Genomic DNA, 22,580 nt, shown 5'->3' with positions numbered 1-22,580 from the left:
AGTCTCGGTGCTGGGCCACACGGAGAAGGGGCGTCCGCCAGGGTGGGGGCGGTGGGGAGGCCACTAGGCGTTCTTTTTTCTTTTCTTTTTTTTGCTTGTTTTGTTTCTCTTCTGCTTTCGTAAGCTCTGTTTTGCTTTCCACTTGGTTCTGAAGCAAATAAACAAAGCCCTCCTCTGTAACCTTCTTTTACCCCGACCCGAAGAGAAGGGCGTTCCTCTTAGAGCAATAAATATGTTATTTTCACGCCAGGATCGGAGTGAGGAAACGACCACTTTCCCCTGAGATACACTGACTTAATTTATGGTTTAAAACTTAAAAAAAAAAAATTTATAGTAAACTGGAGTGTAGCTGATTGGCCAGGCTGTTAGTTTATGCTGTGCAAAAAGTGACTGACTTATACGTACACGTGAATCTGTTTTTTTTTTTTTTAGATTCTTTTAGCAAGTCGCTTATTACAGATCATTGGCTAGACGTCCCTCTGATACACAGTAGGTCCATGTGTGCGTCTTGCCAAGTCGCTTCAGCCGTGTCTGACTCTCTGAGACCCCGTGGACTGCAGCCCAGCCAGGCTCCTCCGTCCGTGGGATTCTCCAGGCAAGAACGCTGGAGTGGGCTGCCGTGCCCTCCTCTGGGGGATCTTCCAGACTCAGGGATCGAACCCGAGTCTCTTAAGTCTCCTCAGTTGACAGGCAGGTTCTTTATCACTAGCGCCACCTGGGACGCCCACAGTACGTCCTTATTAATTATTTTATATATCTATATATATATATATAGCAAAGGACAGGCTTCACTGATGGCTCAGCTGGTAAAGAATCCGCCTGCGATGCGGGAGACTGGGGTTCGATCCCTGAGTTAGGAAGATCCCCTGGAGGAGGAAATGGCAACCCACTCCAATATTCTTGCCTGGAGAATCCCACAGACAGAGGAGCCTGGCGGGCTACAGTCCATGGGGTCACAAAGAGCCGGACACAGCTGAGCGACTTAACAGATAGAGCAGCAGAAACCAGCATGATCCTGTAAAGCAATTAGACTCCAATTAAAAACAAATTTAAAAAAAAACTAGTTAAAACAAATACCGTCCCTAACACTGTCGGAGATGTCAATAAATATTTGCATTAATGTAAAAGAAAAACATCAGGGTTCTCCAAGCGAGGAAGACAGGGGCTGTGTGGGGTCGCACCCCACCCCCCACCACCCCAGAAGCAGACACCGAGGCTTGGTCTCCAGGGAGGACTCCCTGTGGGGTTAGGATTGGCCGGCGGGGAACTTCTGGGCGATGAGTCAGTCCTGGGGGGGTCGCCAGAGATGCCCACGGCCGCCGAGGGGGCAGCAGGTCGCAGGGCATCCAGGCCTGTCCAGCTGACTGCCCGAAAGGACACAGTGTTCCAGCAACGCCAGCCCCTGGGAGCGGCCGCCAGTGTCTCCCAAGTGGAGCAGCCAGACACGGGGACGACGGAGCTGGAAAACGTGGAAGGGAGCCCAGTGGAGCGGCAGGAGCCAAGCGGATGGTCGGCCGGGTCCTGCAAGACAGTCCCCCTAACTGCTGATCCCAGCCCGAGTCCCCGTGGACGCCGGAGCTTCCGACCGAGCAGTTACTGCATTTGAGGTTCCCGAGACCCCTCTCAGCTGTTCAGTTCACTCGCTCGGTCGTGTCCGACTCTTTGGGACCCCATGGACCACACAGTCCGTGGAATTCTCCAGGCAAGAATACTGCAGTGGGTTGCCGTGTCCTTTTCCACCTTTGCCCTCACCGGGGATAAATTAAATCTCAAAGTCCCCCAGCCCCGTCCCCTCCAAGTCCTCAACTTGGCTGGTGGTGGTTTTTTTTTTTTTTTTTCTCCCTCGGGGGAATCACAGCCTGATCAGAGCAGACAGCCTAGTTCCAGAGAACGAAGGACTCGTGATTTTGACGTGACTGGTGACACCAAATGTCTTCCAGATGCTGAACGACCCGTTTTTGTTTTTTTAATCTAATCCATCCCTTGGAAAACGAAAAAGTGTACGGTGTCATTCTAGTTTCCGTGGGGTTTGCTTTCTTAAGTCATCACTTGGCTGCAACTTGGGGACCCTTGAAAGATGTGTGGGAGGCCCCTGATGGTTCTCAGGCCAGGGGGTGTTGAGTTGGGAAAAGGAATTTTGGGGCAAATGAGAAGGGCAGCGGGAGCCATCTCCCTGTGTGACTATGAAGGAAAGCTTCCCAGCCGGCTGTCTGCTGCAAACATTGAGCGAGCAGGTTCGCTTTGTCCTGGGAAATAAGGAACCTATTTTATGCACTCTGTGTTTCTCATTTTTAATGGTTCTCTTCTATTCATGCTGTGTTGTATTCTGTTTTATTTAATTTTATTCTATTCTGTTGTTCTATTAATGCTGCATTTAATTCTATTTTATTTAATTTTATTCTATTCTGTTGTTCTTTGGTCACTACGGCGTGTCTGACTCTTTGCGAACCCATGGACTGTAGCCCGCCAGGCTCCTCTGTCCATGGGATTCTCCAGGCAAGAGTACTGAAGTGGGTTGTCATTTCCTTCACCAGGGGATCTTCTAGACCCAGGGATCGAACTCATGTCCCCTGCATTGGCAGGGCCATTCTCGACCACTGTGCCACCTGAGCAGAGCAGTATTTAAAATTTTTTTCTATTCTATTAATATTTTATTTATTTAATTCTATTTTATTTTCATTCTATTTATCTTTGCATTCTATTGTACTTTATTCTTTTTATTTCACTATTATTTACTCTTATTTATTTTATTCCTACGTATTTTATTTTGGCTGACTATCCAAGAATAATTTAAACATCAAAAGAAAGCCATGTGGACATGATTTTTTGTGGTTGGGGGCTAATAACAGTCATCCATCCATCAATCCTCCCATCCACCCACCCACCCATCCATCCACCCACCCATCCATCCATCCATTCATCCATCTATCCATCCATCAATCCTCCCATCCACCCACCCATCCATCCATCCACCCACCCATCTATCCATCCATTCATCCATCTATCCATCCATCAATCCTCCCATCCACCCATCGATCCACCCACCCATCTATCCATCCATTCATCTATCTATCCATCCATCAATCCTCCCATCCACCCACCCATCCATCCATCTACCCATCAATCAATACACCCATCCACCCACCCATCCATCTATCCATTCATCCATCTATCAATCAATACACCCATCCACCCACCCATCCATCCATCCACCCATCTATCCATCAATCTACCTATCCACCCACCCATCCATCCATCCACCCATCTATCCATCCATCCATCTTCCCGTCTATCCATCCATCAATCAATCCACCCATCTACCCACCCACCCACCCACCCATCCATCCAACCACCCACCATCTCTCCATATATCCTTCCTTCCTTCCTTTCTCCCATCCTTCCTTCCTCTCCTTTTGTGTATGAGTGAGACTTCACATAGCCCATCCTTTACCCCCTTCTCCCACGATAAGGAGCTTTGATCTTATCGTGGGTGCAGATGTCGGGGCCCTTGTTGATAGTCACCAAGCCTGGGCACCCAACCACCAGCTGTTATGATTATGACTGTTGGCTGTCAGCAGCGCACAGCTGTCTGTTCTTCGCCAGATGGTCCTGGCCAGAAGATTATGCCCATACATGCCCTTCCTGGGGTGGGAGGCAGACCCCTGGCCAATCACTGGCTGTCTTGGTGGACAGAAGCCCGTCTTGCCCTCAGGAGGTACGCTCCATGCCCCCAGAGTGCCCAGCGGGGTCAGGTCAAGCATCAGCCCCAGCGGACACTCCTCCTCGTCCAGCCTCGCATTTTTATCTCCCGGGACTCTCCCCCCGTCACCCGTTGGCATGAGAATCCCCATCTCAGACTCTGCTTCCGGCAACCCCACTGGAGCCTCTTCCTTCTCATCACCAATAGTCAATCCCTAATTTCTGCCAGCTCCAGGAGTGCGCTCTGCTTGTATATTTCATGAACTTCAAGCCTCCCCCAGTCCTTCTGTCTGTTCTTACCGTTTCCATGTCCAGACGTGAGAGGGGAGGCCAGACTTCATCTTATTAAATTATCATCATATTTATGTCATCATATCATCATAAAGGAACCCCTTTCTGAACTAAGTCACACTATAGGGCGTTCCCCCAAATTTCCACTCTTATAATTTAAAAATATGTTTTGTTACCATTCAGTTGCTAAGCCATGTCCCACTCTTTGTGACCCCTGTGGACCGCAGCACGCCAGGCCTCCCTATCGCCAACTTCCAGAGTTTACTCAAACTCATGTCCATTGAGTTGGTGATGCCATCCAACTATCTCATCCTCTGTCGTCCCCTTCTCCTCCCACCTTCAATCTTTCCCAGCATCAGGGTCTTTTCCAATGAGTCAGCTCTTCGCATCAGGTGGCCAAAGGATTGGAGCTTCAGCTTCAGCATCGGTTCTTCCAATGAATGTTCAGGACTGATTTCCTTTAGGACGGACTGGTCTGATCACTTTGCAGTCCATGGGATTCTCAAAAGTTTTCTCCAGCATCACCATAATGGTGGTTTAGTTGCTAAGTTGTGTCTGACTCTTTTGACCCCATGGACTCTGGCCCACCAGGCTCCTCTGTCCATGGGATTCTCCAGGCAAGAATACTGGAGCGGGTTGCCACGCCCTCCTCCAGGGGATCTTCCTGACCCAGGGATCGAACCCAGGTCTCCTGCATTTACAGGCAGATTCTTTTCCTACTGAGCTATGAGGGAAGCCCATAATATGTTTACCGCCTGTTCAAAAATAATACAGTGCAGAAAATTTAGAAAGCTGATGCCAAAACCTCCCTCAGCACATACGAACTAATCAATCCCTACGAAAGCTTTCGTATGCCTTCTGCTATTTCCTCTCTGCCCTCTCAGGAGAGTTTCTGTAGAATATGCATTGGCTTAGGCTGTGCCTTTAGGATTTACGAGTATTTGCAAACCATTAAACGATCTTCTGAGAAGCTTTCAAACGGCTGCAGTTTCCAAGGAGAGACTGATTTCCTGCAGTCCCAAAGTGTGTGTGTCTGTTTCTTTTTTACTATTCTGCTGCTGTAAAGAATACTCTTGATAGATGGAGGTTGTCAGGAAGTGAATGAGTGTGTGTCTTTCCCAGAGTTCACATACGGAAGCCCTGATTCCAAAGGTGACCGTATTAGGAGGTGTGGTTAGATTAGGAGGCGGGGTTTCGACGAGGAGGCGGGGTTTCGACGAGGAGGCGGGGTTAGGCCAGGGGGCGGGGTTAGACCAGAAGGAGGGGGTAGACCAGGAGGCAGGCCTAGGCCAGGAGGCGGGGTTAGACCAGGAGGCGGGGTTAGGCCAGGAGGCGGGGTTAGACCAGGAGGCAGGGTTAGGCCAGGAGGCGGGGTTAGACCAGGAGGCGGGGTTAGGCCAGGAGGCGGGGTTAGACCAGGAGGCGGGGTTAGGCCAGGAGGCGGGGTTAGACCAGGAGGCGGGGTTAGGCCAGGAGGCGGGGTTAGGCCAGGAGGCGGGGTTAGACCAGGAGGCGGGGTTAGGCCAGGAGGCGGGGTTAGACCAGGAGGCGGGGTTGGACGAGAAGGTTGGGTTTTAGGAGATTATAGGCCAGGTCCCGGGATAGGATTAATGTCCTTATAAAAGGGAAAGTGGACTTTGTGTGGATCACAAGAAACTGTGGAAAATTCTGAAAGAGATGGGAATACTAGACCACCCGACCTGCCTCTTGAGAAACCTGTATGCAGGTCAGGAAGCAACAGTTAGAACTGGACATGGAACAACAGACTGGTTCCAAATAGGAAAAGGGGTAGGTCAAGGCTGTATATTGTCACCCTGCTTATTTAACTTATATGCAGAGTGCATCATGAGAAACGCTGGGCTAGAGGAAGCACAAGCTGGAATCAAGATTGCCGGGAGAAATATCAGTAACCTCAGATATGCAGATGACACCACCCTTATGGCAGAAAGTGAAGAGGAACTTAAAAGCCTCTTGATGAACGTGAAAGAGGAGAGTGAAAAAGTTGGCTTAAAGCTCAACATTCAGAAAACAAAGATCATGGCATCTGGTCCCCATCACTTCATGGCAAATAGGTGGGAAAACAGTGGACACAGTGGCTGACTTCATTTTCTTGGGTTCCAAAATCACTGCAGATGGTGACTGCAGCCATGAAATTAAAAGATGCTTACTCCTTGGGAGAAAAGTTATGACCAACCTAGACAGCATATTAAAAAGCAGAGACGTTAATTTGCCAAAAAAGGTCCACCTGGTCAAGGCTCTGGTTTTTCCCGTGGTCATGTATGGATGTGAGAGTTGGACTATAAAGAAAGCTGAGCACTGAAGAATTGATGCTTTTGAGCTATGGTGTTGGAGAAGACTCTTGAGAGTCCCTTGGACTGCAAGGAGATCCAACCAGTCCATCCTAAAGGAGATCAGTCCTGGGTGTTCATTGGAAGGACTGATGCTAAAGCTGAAACTCCAGTACTTTGGCCACCTCATGCGAAGAGCTGTCTCATTTGAAAAGACCCTGATGCTGGGAGGGATTGAGGGCAGGAGGTGAAAGGGACGACAGAGGATGAGATGGTTGGATGGCATCACCGACTCGATGGACATGAGTTTGAGCAGACTCCGGGAGTCGGTGATAGACAGGGAGGCCTGGCGTGCTGCGGTCCATGGGGTCACAAAGAGTCGGACACAACTGAGCGACTGAACAGAACTGAAGAGTAAGAGACACCCAGAGCTGTCTCTCCAACAGGTGAGGACGCAGAGGGAAGGTGGTCACCCACACGCTGGAAGCCGGCCCCAGCAGACACAGAATCTGCCCACCGCGGGATCTCAGACTCCCAGCCTCCTCCAGGACTATGGGAATAAGGGTCTGTTGTTTAAACTGTGTGCACCCATCTGTTTTACAGTATATATATATATAGGCTTCCCTGGTGGCACTAGTGGTAAACAACCCGCCTGCCAATGCAGGAGACAAAAGAGACTCAGGTTTCATCCCTGGGTTGCAAAGATCCCGTGGAAGAGGGCATGGCAACCCACCCCAGTATTGTTGCCTGGAGAATCCCATGGACAGAGGAGCCTGGCAGGCTACAGTCCATGAGGTTGCAAAGAGTCGGACACAACTGAAGTCACTTAACATGCAGGCATGTACACAAAAGTCTGGCTGGGAGGGCAGATTACAAGTGGACCAAAGTCAGATGAACTAGCCGTTAAAAACTGAAGAAATAGATTAGGTCCCAGAATAAGACTGGGAGACACCGAGGGTAACAGTAAAATGTAGAATTGCCTTTTGCATCCATCAAGAATGGTCCAACCTTGGTCACGTCCTGTGGTTCAACTGGTATGCACATATCGCACCTGTTACCGGAGTAGGTTCATTTGCTTGACACCCAGCAAGCAGTCAGTCCTAAAGGAAATCAACCCTGAATACTCACTGGAAGGACTGAAGCTGAAGCGCCAATACTTTGGGCAGCTGATGCAAAGAGCTGACTCAATGGAAAAAAAACCCTGATACTGGGAAAGATTGAGGGTGGGAGAAGGGGACGACAGGGGATGAGATGGATGGCATCACTGACTCAGTGGACATGAATCGGAGCAAACTCTGGGAGAAAGTGAAGGACAGATGACCCTCACAGGCTATAGTCCATGAGGTCGCAAAGAACTGAACACAATCAGCAAAAGCAAACACTGCAATGCTGAGATCTGCAGTAGAGAGAGAGCTTATTCACAAGAGTTGGACCATAAAGAAGGCTGAGCACTGAAGAATTGATGCTTTTGAACTGTGGTGCTGGAGAAGACTCTTGAGAGTCCCTTGGACTGCAAGGAGATCCAACCAGTCCATCCTAAAGGACATCAGTCCTGAATATTCATTGGAAGGACTATTGCTGAAGCTGAAGCTTCAAGCAACACAGGTAGTGAAAGACTTGGCAACTGAACAATAACGTTAGTTGAATGCATTGACTTGATGAGCCCCATTGCTTGCCTGTTCCCAAATGTCCTCGGTCCCACTCCTGGTCTGGCTAATGAACTTCACTCCAGTTCTGTGGTGTTTGGATACAAGGCAGGAAGATTTTTCAACTAACTTAATTTTCATTCTGGACGGTAAGAGTCTCTTGGAGCCAAAGCATTTGTGTGATGTTATGGAAATTTTTTTGTTTTGAACCAAGGAACACAGCACCGGGGGAAAAAAAAAAAAAAGCAAAGTCATCATAATGAATCAGAGAAGTCTTCAAAATGTCTCTCTGGAGAGACATAAAGAAAAAAAAACCTCCAAGCCTGCCATTCAGAGACCAGTGGTGCCAGGGATGATGGCTGATGATGGGGACTCAGTCTCTCAGTGGTCAAATGCACCCAGCTTCCAGAAGCTTCTAAAAAGAGAAACATGTCAGCCATGGTGCAGTGCAGTTGTCAGAGGCTGGAGATTTGCCAGGTAGGGTCTTCCTTTTGAAGGTACTTGGGATGAAGTGGGAAGTTCCCAGGGAAGGGTCTTTGGAATTTGGCAGGAAGCACATGGTTTCTTCATTGAGAGGCTGACTAACCTCAAGGTGCCAAAAGGGCTGCAGCAGCTCCAGCATCCCTTTCCTCCCTAAGAAGCGTCCCAGAAGTCCTTTTGTTTACAACTTGCCCAAGGTCCACACTGCCTATAGGCCTCAAGGTTGCAGTAATTGGCAGAGTGAAAAGCCTGAAAAGTGAGAGGCAGAAAAAGATGCAGAGAGAAGTTTGCAAGCAGGTGTGGGTCTCTCTGGGTGTGGGTCTCTCTTCCCAGGTGGTGCTAGTGGTAAAGAAGCCGCCTGCCAATGCAGATGAAATAGGCCTGGTTCGGGAAGATGCCCTGGAGAAGGGAATGGCAGCCCACCCCAGGATTCTTGCCTGAAGAATCCCAAGGACAGAGAAGTCTGGCGGGCTCCAGTCCCTGGGGATGGCCAAGAGTCAGACACTAATGAAGGGACTTAGCATTCGTGCATTGCAGGGGAGGGGAGGTGGGGGGCTCCCTGACTGAGCAGTCAATCCACGGTAACTATTAAAAAGTTAACACTTTTACAAGCCATTTTTCTGTTTTTCTGTTCCCTCCCCCCCCCCCCACATGATTACATTATGTAACTGCAGTCCTGTGTGTTGGGGTTTCCGTTGGCCAAGAAAAAGAACCATCGTTCTCCCCGCCTCCTCAGTGTGTTTGTTCAGCTGTCGAGGAGCCGTGGCGTGTGTGTGTGTGTGTGTGTGTGTGTGTGTGTGTGTGTGTGTGTGGAGGGGGTGGGGTGGAATGGGAGGAGGGTTCTGAGTCATCCCGAGAGGAAAGGTGTGCGATGGGAAGGGTCTGAGCCGGGGGGCAGGGTGGAATGATGGAACCGTGACTCAGGGCTATTTCTCGGTCTAACCCAGCTGTTCCAGGGCCCTGAAGGCAGGCAGAGAGCATTTGAAGCTCAGAGATTCACTTCCTGGGTGATAAGGAGCCTGCCAATGCAGTGGGTTCGATCCCTGGGTCGGGAAGATTTCCCCTGGAGGAGGGCATGGCCACCCAGTCCAGTCTCCTTGCCTGGAGCATCCCATGGACAGAGGAGCCTGGCGGGGCTACAGTCCATGGGGTCGCAGAGAGTCCGATAAGACTGAAGCGACTCAGCGCCCAGCTGAGCCTGGGCCAGGGGCCAAAGGGCCACGCTGCAGCTGTGGCTGGCGACTGTCCCCAGAAAGGTCACTCCCCACCCCCAACCTGGGCGCCAGCTGCCTCCAAAGGGTAAGAAGAGACGGTGGCCTGCACGTCCCCATTCCTGTCTTTGGGGGGCAGACGCTTAGGGATTCCAAAGAACCTGCAAAGGAGGTTCTTGGCCAGCCTGAGAAGTAAGGATCAAGGCGTGTCCGACTCTCTGCAACTCCATGGACTGTAGTCCACCAGGTTCCTCTGCCCCTAGGACTCTCCAGGCAAGGATACCGGAGTGGGTTGCCATTTCCTGCTCCTGGGGAATCTTCCCAACCCAGGGATCGAATCCACGTCTGCTGCAGCGGCAGGCGGGTTCTTCACCGCTAAGGCCACCTGGGAAACCCCAGGGGCGTCCGCCCTGCGCCCTTAAAAGCCTCACCCACGCTCTGCGCTGTGCTGGTCCAGGTTGGACTCTGGGGTCCGCGGACTGCGGCGTCCAAGGCAGAGGGGAGCACGCTTAACAGACAAGGGGAGGGGAAGAGAGTCTGTTTAGGGGTTCCCAAGAAGAGAGGAGTGGAAGCGGGGCGTGGAGACGCGGCCCCAGCCGGAGAGGGTTAGGTTCCAGCCCGCGCGCCCCTCCGCGGCGGCTCGCTCCCCGGCGGCTCCAGGGTTGGGGCGGCGACCGCGGGCCGGGAAGAGCTCAGGCCGGGGCGGGCCGATCGCGCCGCGCCCCACCCGGGTTCCGCCCTCCTGCCTGCCCCGCCCCGGGGGGGGGCTGGGTGGGGTAGTCCTGCCCGCCGGCTGCCGCCGCCGCCGCCGCAGCCCGCGCGCCCCACTCCCGGGACGCTCCCTGCGCGGCTAGGGGCGCACCATGGCGCGTCGGGCCGCCCTGGCGCTGCTGCTGTTCGGCCTGCTTGGAAGCCTGGTGTCCACCCAGGGTGAGTGAGCGCCGGCCGGTGGGCACCCCCCTACAGCCGACCACGACCGGGGGCGCGCGGGTCGGACTTGGCGACCCGCGTTGGGACCCTAGGAAAGTGGGGGGCGGCGCGCGGATCGAACTTGGCGATCCGCGTTGGGACCCCAGGAAAGGGGGGGCGGCGCGCGGATCGGACTTGGCGACCCGCGTTGGGACGCCAGGAAAGAGGGGGCGGAGAACCTTAGGGGCCGGTCCGTGGGGGGGCGGGGAGGAGTGGGCATCCTTTGGGACGCACTTTGGGGGACGCACTTGGGGAGGGTTACCTGGGGGCGGACGGTGTCGGAGCTCACCTGCCTGGTGGGGGCGCACGATGCCGGGAGACGGGCCCCGGTGGGAGGCTTACTTTGTGTGGCTGGAGCCCGGGCGCGCGGGGCGGGACGGCGCCGGGGACCCCCGGGGCTCTCCTCTCCACGACAAGGATCCGCTGTGCCAGCCGGGGGCCGACGCCCCAAGGAGGCGGGCTCCCTCTTTCCGCTCACTTTCTCCCCGTGCGCCTTTGGAGGCGGACCCTCTCAAAGTTTTTTGTTGTTGTTGTTTGCTTTCAAATCCGCAAAGTGTTCAAGTTGGAGGCACTCAATGGGCATTGGCGGCGGCCTCAGACCCCTCCGGAGACCCCACCTCCCGCCCCATCCGGGTTCCCCTTTCGTTCCCGGGCGCACCCGTGCGCCCCTGCGGCGGGCCCCGGTCCCGACTGCGCGCGGGCCGGGCCTGGTGACGGCAGCCTCCTCGGAGCCACGCCCTACGGCCCCGGCCTAAATTTGGACTTGGCCCCGGAGCCTGAAACCCGGGAGACGGGGAGGGAGGCAGGAAAAACTCGGAGGCCTTGAAACCATCAAGCGTTTTGTGTGTGTGTTAGGGCCGCGGGGACTTGGTGAGCGCGCCGCTCGGGTGCAGGGCTCCGCATCCAAGAGAGGCGTAATGATCAGCCATGTGGCCCGGGAAATAACTGGGGAAAAACCCTAGGAAAAAAAATAAAATAAAGGACGCCCCGGCCGGCCACCCTCCACACCCCGCCTGCCTGTCTGTTGCCTGAGTTTTCTTTCTCCTTTTAAAATGGAATTTGAGATCCTGGTTCCCTGTCTTCTGTGTCCTAAAAGGAAAGTTACTGGGTGTGGCTTTAAAAAAAAAAAAAAAAAACCGGTTTCTCCAATTAACGGTCTCTTTCTCTCCTTTATATATGGTTGTTTTTTTAAGGAGCCAGCGACTGGAGCTGCGTCCAGCTTTCAGGATTGGCTGGCTCGGTGGTAGGCATGTTTTAGGAACCAGAATGCAGGACCCCGAGGACCTAAAAAAATGTTGATCTGGAAATTTCCAGCTCGGCGCGATGAAGGTTTTATTTTTTAAGCCCTGGCTCCCGCCTGCTGTTTGTCTTAGGGAGGGTTTGCTAATTAACGTGTGAACTTTTAAACTGTGCGCCTTTCCTGGTGGCTCAGCTGGTAAAGAATCCACCTGGATCCCTGGGTCAGGAAGATTCCCCTGGAGAAGGGGACGGCCACCCACTCCGGTATTCTGGCCTGGAGAATCCCATGGACGGAGGAGCCTGGTGGGCTCCAGTCCAGGGGGGTCGCAAAAGCGGCTTTCAGTTGAAAACACGTTCAAGAACTTGTGCACTTGGGGTTTTTTTTTGGCGGAGGCTTTAGAAGACATTCAGCCTGATCCACGGGGACTTGTTGGAAAACTTTATAGCTTGTTGGGGAGGGCCCCGGATCGGGTTTCCTGTTTCTCTCTTTCCTGCCTTAAAACCTGCGTGGTTTGCTCCACCACCAAGTTCTTCGCGAGAGCGTTTTGTTGTTGTGTGTCTGTTGCAGTGTGTGAGTCGCATCTGCTCAGGAGAGTTTTTCTAGCCCCCACAGGGGCTGAGTGAGCCTCCAGGGAAGCCCCGTATAGGGCAGCTGCCCACCAGCCATCTCTCCTACCGATGGTAGTGTTCGCGTGTCCGAGCTATTCTGTTAATTCTCCTTCCCCAGGTTCTGTCCGCCTCATCCACCCTCTGCATCTGCCTCTCTATTCCTGCCCTGCAGAGAGCTGCATCTCAACCATTTTTTTCTAGATTCCGCATATACGGAAGCGTACAGTCTTAACCCCCGGATGGCCAGGGAAGTCTTCCTCCACCAATTCTTATGATTCATAAGGCATTGTGTGTTTATGGATCTCCAGAAGTCCGTTTGTGGATATATAACAGGTTTCCCTGGTGACTCAGATGGTAAAGAATCCGCCTGCCAATGCAGGAGAAAGGGGTTCAATCCCTGGGTGGGGACGATCCCCTGGAGGAGGGCATGGCAACCCACTCCAGAGTTCTTGCCTGGAGAATCCCGTGGACGGAGGAGCCTGGAGGGCTTCAGTCTATGGGGTCACAGAAGAGTCAGACACGACTGAGCAACTAACCCTTCGTGGACTTCCCTAGTGACCCAGTGGCTAAGACTCTGAGCTGCCAATACGGGGGGCACGGTTTCAATTCCTAGTCGGGGAATTATTTCCACATGCTGCAAACGAAGACCCAGGGACCGAACCTGGGTCTCCTGAACTGCAGGCAAAGTTTTTACCGTCTGAGTCACCGGGGAAGCCCCAAATAGCACCTGGTGTAGCCAAATAAAAATATATATAAAAAAAGTAAAAGCAGCTAAGTAAATGCCACCCCCTCTGTACAGGTTGTCGAAACAGGTTCCTTTAGCCATGCCGAATATTTACCCAGCTTTGAAAAGGGCAGGGAAAGGACTTTGGCCTTGACTAGACAGACCTCTGTTGGCAAAGTAATGTCTCTGCTTTTCAATATGCTGTCTAGGTTGGTCATAGCTTTTCTTCCAAGGAGCAAGTGTCTTTTAATTTCATGGCTGCAGTCACTGTCCGCCATGATTTTGGAGCCCAAGAAAATGAAGTCTGTCACTGTCTCCATTTTCACCCATCTATTTGCTATGAAGGGTTGGGACCAGATAACATGACTGCATGTATAATCATAATGAAAAGGGTGAGGGAAGAGAAGTCTATACCTGTTTTCAACAGAGCGTTTGTGGATTTTTTTTTTTTTTTTTAATTTATTTTTGGCTGCACTGGGGCTCTGTTAGACTTCCCGGGTGGCTTAGCAGTAAAGAATCCAGCTGCCAATGCAAGAGACGGAAGAGTCGTGGGTTTGATGCCTGGGTCGGGAAGATCCCCTGGAGGAGGGCCTGGCGACCCACTCCAGTCTTCTTGCCTGGAGAATCCCAGGGACAGAGGAGCCTGCTGGGCCGCAGTCCACAGGGTCGCAAAGAGTCAGACAGGACTGAGCGCGCACGCAGAGGGTCTGGCTCTTGTTGTGGCCAGTGTGGGTTACTCTGCAGTCGCAGAGCATGGGGTCTGGGCGCGGGGCTTCAGTCACTGCGGCCTCCGGACTCTGGAGTCCAGGCTTGGTAGCTGTAGCGCTTGGACTTGGTTGCTCTGATGCGTTTGGGACCTTCCCGGGCCGGGGATCAAACCTGTGTTGTTCTGCATTGGCAGGTAGATTCTTAACCACTGGACCACCAGGGAAGTCCCAGTCCTAATTTATAATCACCCTTACAACCGTATGGGACAAGGACACACATCAAACACCCTTCTACCACACTCAACAGTTGTGAGTATTTTCTTATGTTCGTGTCCTCCTGGGAGAACGGCCTGGTTGTATGGGACACGCAAATAGTGTGTTGTGTCTGACTCTCTGTGACCCCATGGACCGCAGCACGCCAGGCCTCCCTGTCCATCACCAACTCCCAGAGCTTGCTCAAACTCATGTCCATTGAGTCGGTGATGCCATCCGACCATCTCATCCTCTGTCATCCCCTTCTCCTCCCGCCCTCAATCCCTCCCAGCATCAGGGTCTTTTCCAATGAGGCAGCTCTTTGCATGAGGTGGCCAAAGGATTGGAGTTTCTGCTTCAGCATGAGTCCTTCCAATGAATATTCAGGACTGATGTCCTTTAGGATGGACTGGTTGGATCTCCTTGCAGTCCAAGGGACTCTCAAAAGCCTTCTCCAACACCACAGCTCAAAAGCATCAATTCTGTGCTCAGCATTCTTTACAGTCCAGCTCTCACATCCATACATGACTACTGAGAAAACCCTAGCCTTGACTAGATGGACCTTTGTTGACAAAGTAATGTCTCTGCTTTTTAATATGCTGTCTAGGTTGGTCATAGCTTTTCTAACAAGAAGCAAGCGTCTTTTAATTTCATGGCTGCAGTCACCATCTGCCGTGATTTTGGAGCCCCCCAAAAATAAAGTCTGACACTGTTTCCACTGTTTTTCCCCATCTTTTTGCCATAAAGGGTTGGGACCAGTTGACATGACTGCACATCTAATCATAATGAAAAGTTTGAAAGCTTGCAAGAATCACCAAAATATGACACACAGACAGGAAGTGAGCCCATGTTATAGTGAAAATGGAGCCTGTAAATTTGGTGGCGTTGGATCGGGGTTGCCGCCAACCCTCGGTTTGTAAAAAAATAAAAACCTGTAAAGCAAAAGACAGGAAAACCAGGTCTGCCCGTGGCTTTCACAGCTCCAGCTGTATCTGTTCACGTAGGGAAACGGCAGTTCCTTTTCTTGTTGTGTTTTTTTTTTTTAATTTCCTGTTCGTATGGTTTACCGAGTTCTTATAGCAGTTTTGGGAGTTGGCTTATGGGTGTGTTCATTTCAGCTTTGTCTCTGAATGACTGGGTACTGGCCACCTTCGGCTAACTCAGATTATTTTTTAAAAACTCCTGTAAACAGGAGACCAGAAACTTCCTTTTTTCTTTTTTTTTTTTAATTCCCCAGTGTTTCTCCATGGGGTGGGGGATGGGGGGCTCGAGACCTCCGACGTGCTGTGAATTTAGTGCATTCAAAGAAGGAAATCATCAGACAGGTCAGAGGAGCAGACACCAGCTTGCTTCTGCCCACGCTTTGCTAAGTAAGCGCCGGTGTGATTTCAGTGCTGGTTCGTGCCTCTGGGTGGACCTGGCTTGGTAGTGAAACCTCTTTGTTCCTGAGGGTCGCAGGCTGGGGAGTTTGACATGCCTTTGCAAGTCTGAAGCCTCTTTTCCCTTCGCTCTGCCTTCTGCCTGTGAAAGTTTTTGATACAATCTCTTTATTTTTGCAGAAGAACCAGTCAGGACATCAGTGACTTTTCAAACAGCCGAGTAATGACTCCTTAGGGTGCTTTTGAGGGGGAAAAAAAAAGGATAACTTTTTTAAAAAAATGTTTTTAATTGATTGATGATTGCTTTACAATATTGGCTTGATTTCTGTCATACAGCAACATGAATTATCCATCAGTTCAGTTCAGTTGCTCATTTGTATCCGACTCTTTGTGACCCCACGGACTGCAGCATGCCAGGCCTCCCCGTCCATCACCAACTCCCAGAGTTTACTCAAACCCATATCCATCAAGTCAGTGATGCCATCCAACCATCTCATCCTCTGTCATCCCCATAAGCGTACATATGTCTGGGATTCCCCAGGTGGTGCTAGTGGTAAAAAAAAAAAACCCACCTGCCAGACGTTAAGAGACAAGGGTTCGATCCCTGGATGGAGAAGATCCCCTGGAGGAAGGCATGGCAACCCACTCCAGTATCCTAGCCTGGAGAATCCCATGGACAGAGGAGCCTGGCGGGCTACAGTCATGGGGTCGCAAAGAGCCGGACACGACTGAGCGTGCACACACACAAGTATGTCCCCTGCGTCTTGAATCCCACCTCCACGTTCATCTAGCAGCTAATCTTTCAGCAGAAACTCTGCGGGCCAGAAGGGAATGGCAGGATATCTTTAAAGTACTGGAAGGAAAAAAAAAAGTAATCTACAACCAAGATTACCCGGCAAGGATCTCATTCAATATTGATGGGGAAGTCAAAAGGTTTACAGATAAGCAAGCGATGAAGACAGTTTAACACCAGTGAACCAGCTTTCCAGCAAATACTAAAGGCCCTTCCGTAGGGCAGTATACCCAGGAGGAAGGAAAGACCTACAGAAAAACCCAACCCAAAGCAATGAAGAAGACGCAGTATACCCAGGAGGAAGGAAAGACCTACAGAAAAACCCAACCCAAAGCAATGAAGAAGACGGCAGGAGGAGCAGACATACGTCAATCATTGCTTTTTAAGTGTCAGCAGAGAGTTAGGGTGAATTCCCGTTTGCTCACCGCCCTTCCTTGAGCACGCGGCTAAAGTCAGGAGGGCTGCATTCCAGAGCTTGGAAGGCATTAGTCATCCCCAGACCGTGTAGCCAGAACACTGTGACCACTGCTTTTTCTCAGCGTCCCCACCCTTCTCCCACTCGCCACCCGCAACCACCCCCCCAGCCTTGTCTGATCGCGCTCTGCCCCAGTTTGCAAACTGCCCAGAAACTTTGCAGTGGTGTGACCGCAGGAATGCGGTGGACCGCTCGTGTTAGGGTTAGACAGACAGCAAGCAGATGATGCTGCCTCTGGGGCGGGCGTGGAGGCGTGTAGATTTCTCTCTGCACGGCGAGAATTCACGTGTTGCCCATCACCATCTGCTGTTGGCGGGGTATCTTGTCTTAGGAAAGGGCAGGAGGTCCGTACTCCATGGAGGATCAAGATGCCCTCATGTTGGGCACGGGATGAAGCCTTGCCGGACAAAGGAAGCCAGGGAGATTGAATTCTTCAGTGCTTGAACGAGGAGCGACAGCGTGTAGGGGGAAGAAAAAGGGCCTGGCTGGGTCTGAGAACAGGCAGGGAGTCGTGGGGGGTGAGGTCCCGGGTATGGGGTGTTCCCTGACCCATGAGGGCGGTCCTCACCCCCGCCTCTGTGCTGAGGACTGAATTCAGGACCGCTGGCTGGGTTGGGGTTTCCCTGGTGGCTCAGCTGGTAAAGAATCCGCCTGCGATGCAGGAGACGTGGGTTCGATTCCTGCGTCGGGGAGATTCCCTGGAGAAGGGAATGGCAACCCACTCCAGTATTCTTGCCTGGAGAATCCCCGTTGGCAGAGGAGCCTGGCGGGCTACAGTCCACGGGGTCGCAAAAAATCGGACATGACTGAAGTGACTTAGAACAGCATGCAGGGCCTGGCTGGACTGAGGCAGCCCTTGGTAGATGTGATTGATGATTGACGGATGGATGATGGGTTATAGATTTATAGATGATGGACAGGATGCAGGCATAGCTAGAGACATGATAGATAATAGATAAGGCAAATAGATGTCATGATTACACAGTTAGATGGATGGATGAATGTAGATGGATAGATCTTGAAGTTTTCCAGTAGTCATGTATGGATGTGAGAGCTGGACCATAAAGAAGGCTGAGCGCTGAAGAATGGATGCTTGTGAGCTGTGGCGTTGGAGAAGACTCTTGAGAGTCCCTCGAGCTGCAAGGAGATCCAAGCAGTCCATCCTAAAGGAAATCAGTCCTGAGTGTTCATTGGAAGGACTGATGCTGAAGCTGAAACTCCAATACTCTGGCCACCTGATGCGAAGAGCTGACTCATTTGAAAAGACCCTGATGCTGGGAAAGATTGAGGGCGGGAGGAGAAGGGGATGACAGAGGATGAGATGGTTTGATGGCATCACCGACTCGATGGGCATGAGTCTGAGTAAACTCCGGGAGTTGGTGATGGACAGGGAGGCCTGGCGTGCTGCAGTCCATGTGGTCACAAAGAGTTGGACCCAACTGAGCAACTGAACTGAACTAAACTGAGATCTTGAAAGTGAAAGTCGCTCAGTCATGTCCACCTCTTTGCGACCCCCATGGACTATATACAGTCCAAGGAATTCTCCAGGCCAGAATCTTGAAGTGGGTAGCCTTTCCCTTCTGCAGGGTGTAGATCTTAGATGAATGATCACGGATAAATGGTACATAAATTATAGATAAGGTGAATAGACCGGCTAGACTCCTTATAATCTTATCACCGGAATGTGAGTTATCATCTCTGCATTCCTGAAAGATGAGGGACTCAGGCCTGGGGAAGAAGGCGCGTGTCGGCCGGGGTGTGGACTACGCACTCTGTCCCGGCTGCAGGAAAGAAGCTTCCCTGTCCGCCTCTGCGAAGGCTGATGCTGGCTTCCTCCGAGATCCCACCCCGCCCCCCCAAAACCTCTCTCCAGCTTACTCTTCACCTCTGTAACCGCTGATGGATCTAATCCACTATAATTGTGCCCACGGCGTCTACACCGTGTTGAAAGAGGGCTGAGCGCTGGAGAAGGGCTCTCTGAGCTGGGAGATGGCGCCGTGGATGTGGTTCGGTGCCCCGCATCCACGGGGCGACTGAGCATTGCTGTGACTTGCTGTTCGGGGTCTTCACATCCTCCCGTTGGGGTCTGTCCAGCTGTCACCCTGGCGGGACTCCGGGGAAATGGGAAGCCTGGGCACCTGCGGGCTCAGTGGTTGTCAGGGGCACAGGCTCGTGGATTCTGTGGCAGGTGAAGCCCCAGATGGTGCCCCCCGCAAGGAGCCCAGCGCCCAGCCCTTGGGGACACCCAGGGTCTCGGGAGGATGGGATGACGGAAGGAAGGAAGACCAGCTGGCCGTGGGGGCGGGGAGGATGCTGAGTGATGAATCATGGCCCGGCGTTCCCTCCGGGGCCCGCCTCTCCCGGTCTGAGTCACGGGGTGCCCCCCACCCCCGCCTCCAGCACATCCGGAGGCTTGAGGGGGCACCGCCTGCAAACCTCAGATGCGCTGCAGGCTTCCGGGCCATGGGCTGGGGTCCTGCCAACCTCTGCAGCGGGCGAACCGCCTTGAATGTTTCTGCCTCCGAGGCCTGCTCCTGGCACTCAGCTTCTGGCCGAGTGGACAGTCCGTCCCGCCTCCAGGATCGCCGGGGTGGCGGTAGGGAGGGCCTGTGTGTGGGCCTCCCTCCACCCCTGCCGGGGTGGGCGGCACTCAGGGGAGCTGTCAGCTTCTGGAAGTCGGGGTGGGGAGACAGGAGAGCAGCCTCTTGGGAGAGTGGGGGCCGGGTCCGCCCAAGTGATGGTGGAGAACTGTCAAGGCTGGGCATAGCACTTGTTCAGTACATATTCACGCACACACACGCATAGCACTTGTTCAGTACATATTCACGCACACACACGCATAGCACTTGTTCAGTATGTATTCACGCAAACAGACATGCATAGCATGTTGAATACATATTCACACACACAGGCATAGCACTTGTTCAATACATATTCTCACACACACACACACATATGCACGCGTGAGCGCGTACTTCCAACACACACACGCACTAGGGTGAGCGTGTTTGTCGCTCAGTCGTGTCCTGCTCTCTGCGACCCCGTGGACTGCAGCCCGCCAGGCTCCTCTGTCCCCGGGATTCTCCAGGCAAGGATACTGGAGTGGGTGGCCATGCCCTCCTCCAGGGGATCTTCCCCACCACAGGGATGGAACCTCCACCTCTTACGTTGGCAGGCGGGTTCTTTACCATCTGAAACACCTGGGAAGCCCCAGATGTAGGAGTGTGTACGTCTGAGTCTTAAACTCCTTATTCATCACCCCACCACCACTTCTGCCTTTTGGGAACCGCAAGCTGTGTTTTCTGTGTCTGTGAAGCTGTTTTGGTTTTATAAATAGCCGCGCTGGTACAATTTTTTTTTACATTGTGCACGTCAGTGATACATGATATCTGTCTGTCTCTGTCTGGCTGACTTCACTGAGTATAATCCTCTGCAGGTCCACCCATCTGGCCGCAAATGGTGTGATTGCATTCTTTTTTTTTTTTAAATAATATCTGCCTGCCTGTTCTTAATACACACATGGGGAAAAATCACACACACACAGACACACTGCTCCGAAGTCTATACTCACACGTGGGCACACACCCAACCTAGACACATCGGCATAGGAAACCCTGTGTGTGCACATACCACAAATCCAGACATCCACGCTGCCCTTGGACACACCCTTGCACGCACACGTACAAAGCAAACACACATACCTATTCGGATGCACGCATGCAAACACCCCAAACCACACACCTACACGCCAACCCCGCGTGGATCCCAAGTGAGTGAAAGTCACTCAGGCGTGTCTGACTCTTCGCCACTCCCTGGACTGTAGCCCCGCCAGGCTCCTCTGTCCATGGGATTCTCCAGGCGAGGATACTGGAGTGGGTTGCCATGCCCTCCTGCAGGGGATCTTCCCAATCTGGAAATTGAACCCAGCTCTCCCGCATTGCACGCAGGTTCTCTACCGTCTGACCCACCGGGGAAGCCCAAGCCACTCTGTGAATGGATACAGACAGATACACACACACTCAATCACATGTACAAAGAGAGGAAGGCAGAGGGGGAGAGTTCCCGTCTGTCTGTGTGACATTCCGCAGGACAGAACATATCGTGACCGTCTGGAGCTTCCCGGGGATGAAGGCGGCCTGTTAGATGCCGGGCACTTCCTGAGGTGGGGAGAGGGTGGGATGTATGTCATCTTTGATTTGTGCACATTGGCAAAGACCCAGATGCTGGGAAAGGTGGAAGGCGGGAGGAGAAGGGGGCGACAGAGTATGAGAGGGTTGGATGGCATCACCGACTCGACGGACATGAGTTTGAATAAAGTTTGGGAGTTGGTGATGGACAGGGAGGCCTGGCGTGCTGCAGTCCATGGGGTCACAAAGAGTCAGACACGACTGAGCGACTGAACTGAACTGAACAGTGATCCTCCAGTCGGCCACCATTCTCCTTTCTGCTGACCGGACACTCAGCAGAATTCCCCTTGCTTTTCTTCAATGCACCATTAATCGGCTAGAAAGAGAAATAGTATCGACATCGTTTCAATAAGGCAGTCAGCAACCAGATAGAAGAAGAGGGGGATAAAGGCCGTTTCCCCCTTCTCGGCAGCAGTTAAGAAAAAAAAAGGAAAAGTTACCCTTTTCTGGATCATCTGGTATTTTTACAGGGAGTGTGTTTGGGTTGTATAGTTATAGACAGGTTGCTATTCCAAGGGTTTTCCTCTCCATGTTTTCTCCGTGTGTTGGAAATGGGGCTTCTCTGGTAACTCAGATGGTGAAGAATCCACCTGCCCATGCAGAACACGCGGGTTGGATCCCTGGGGCGTGAGGGAACCCCCTGGAGAAGGGAATGGCTACCCGCCCCAGTGCTGGAAGTTGTTCCTTGCCGATTTCAAAAGACCGGCTTTTTTTAGAGTAACTCACGTGCAGAATGATCCTGGCTTCCCACCAGTTTAATTGCCGCTAAACCCTGAGATCGTCGACAGTCTAAAACACCAGCTGACATGTTCTTACTTTTAGGCTTGAGAGTGAATATTGCAAAAGAGAATTCAACACGTGATCCTCCTTCCAAAACCATGCCCTCTTTTTATTGTTCTCTTACCTTCCGAATTTAATTTTTAGTAACCAACTGGACAATTTTTTTTTTTTTTTCAGATGATTTCGATTTATCGCTCGCCCTTGACGGTAAGTAATATTGCAAGCATTTTATAGACTTGGAATACAGTAAATCTTTTGAAACACGTCTTAACGGCGATCACTAGACTCATATTTGTTGAGGACAGTTGAGATGCTCTCATCGGGATATGTTAATCCTTTTTTTTGGTGGGATAACTTTCTGTACCCTGTGGCAGTCAGGAGGCCACACAGGATTGCCAGGCGCTTGGAGGAGTGGGCAGCCCTCCATGGGCTGGTCCTGGGTGAGCTGATTTCCTGTGGACTGAGCTCTCATGGGCTGATTCCCTGTCCGTTGGTCCCTCGTGGGCTGGTGTCCCATGGCCTGGTCTCCCGAGGGCTGCTCCCCCGGGGTCACACCGACCCCATCCCTTATCTCATGGCTGCATCTCCCCGCTCTCCGTGTCTCCTTTCACGTGGCCACTTGATGTCAGCGCCTCTCCATCTCCTAATCTCCTTCTCCTAAGGGCCGTCGCCTGGAAGGGTCTCTGCTAATCCACTGTGACTCCCCCACCTTCACCAACGTTACTTGCAAAGACCCGCTTTCTAAAGAAGGTCACATTCTGAGGCTCCTGTTGAATTGGGGGGCCCAGGATCCATCCCAGGACATCTTATTTTTAACTCCTGGGGTGCCATGCGGAGGCATCAGTGAAACC

The 22,580-nt window shown here is 52.2% G+C and overlaps 1 protein-coding gene across 2 annotated transcripts in view; it reads left to right on the top strand.

The window, feature by feature from the left end:
- Positions 1–10,408: 10,408 nt before the first annotated feature.
- CD99 (CD99 molecule (Xg blood group)) overlaps positions 10,409–22,580 on the top strand; it is a 31,334-nt gene continuing 19,162 nt past the window's right edge. For both annotated transcript variants that reach the window (XM_061137118.1, XM_061137119.1), the window contains exons 1-2: positions 10,409–10,545; positions 21,907–21,936. In XM_061137118.1, coding sequence (XP_060993101.1) covers positions 10,479–10,545; positions 21,907–21,936 — 97 coding nt within the window. In that variant the 5' untranslated portion in view covers positions 10,409–10,478. The remainder of the gene's footprint in view (positions 10,546–21,906; positions 21,937–22,580) is intronic.

Source organism: Dama dama, chromosome X (assembly GCF_033118175.1).
Source record: "Dama dama isolate Ldn47 chromosome X, ASM3311817v1, whole genome shotgun sequence".
Classification (NCBI taxonomy): domain Eukaryota; kingdom Metazoa; phylum Chordata; class Mammalia; order Artiodactyla; family Cervidae; genus Dama; species Dama dama.
The sequence above is the reverse complement of the archived record's forward strand: the minus strand, read 5'-3'. Positions and strand labels throughout refer to the sequence as shown.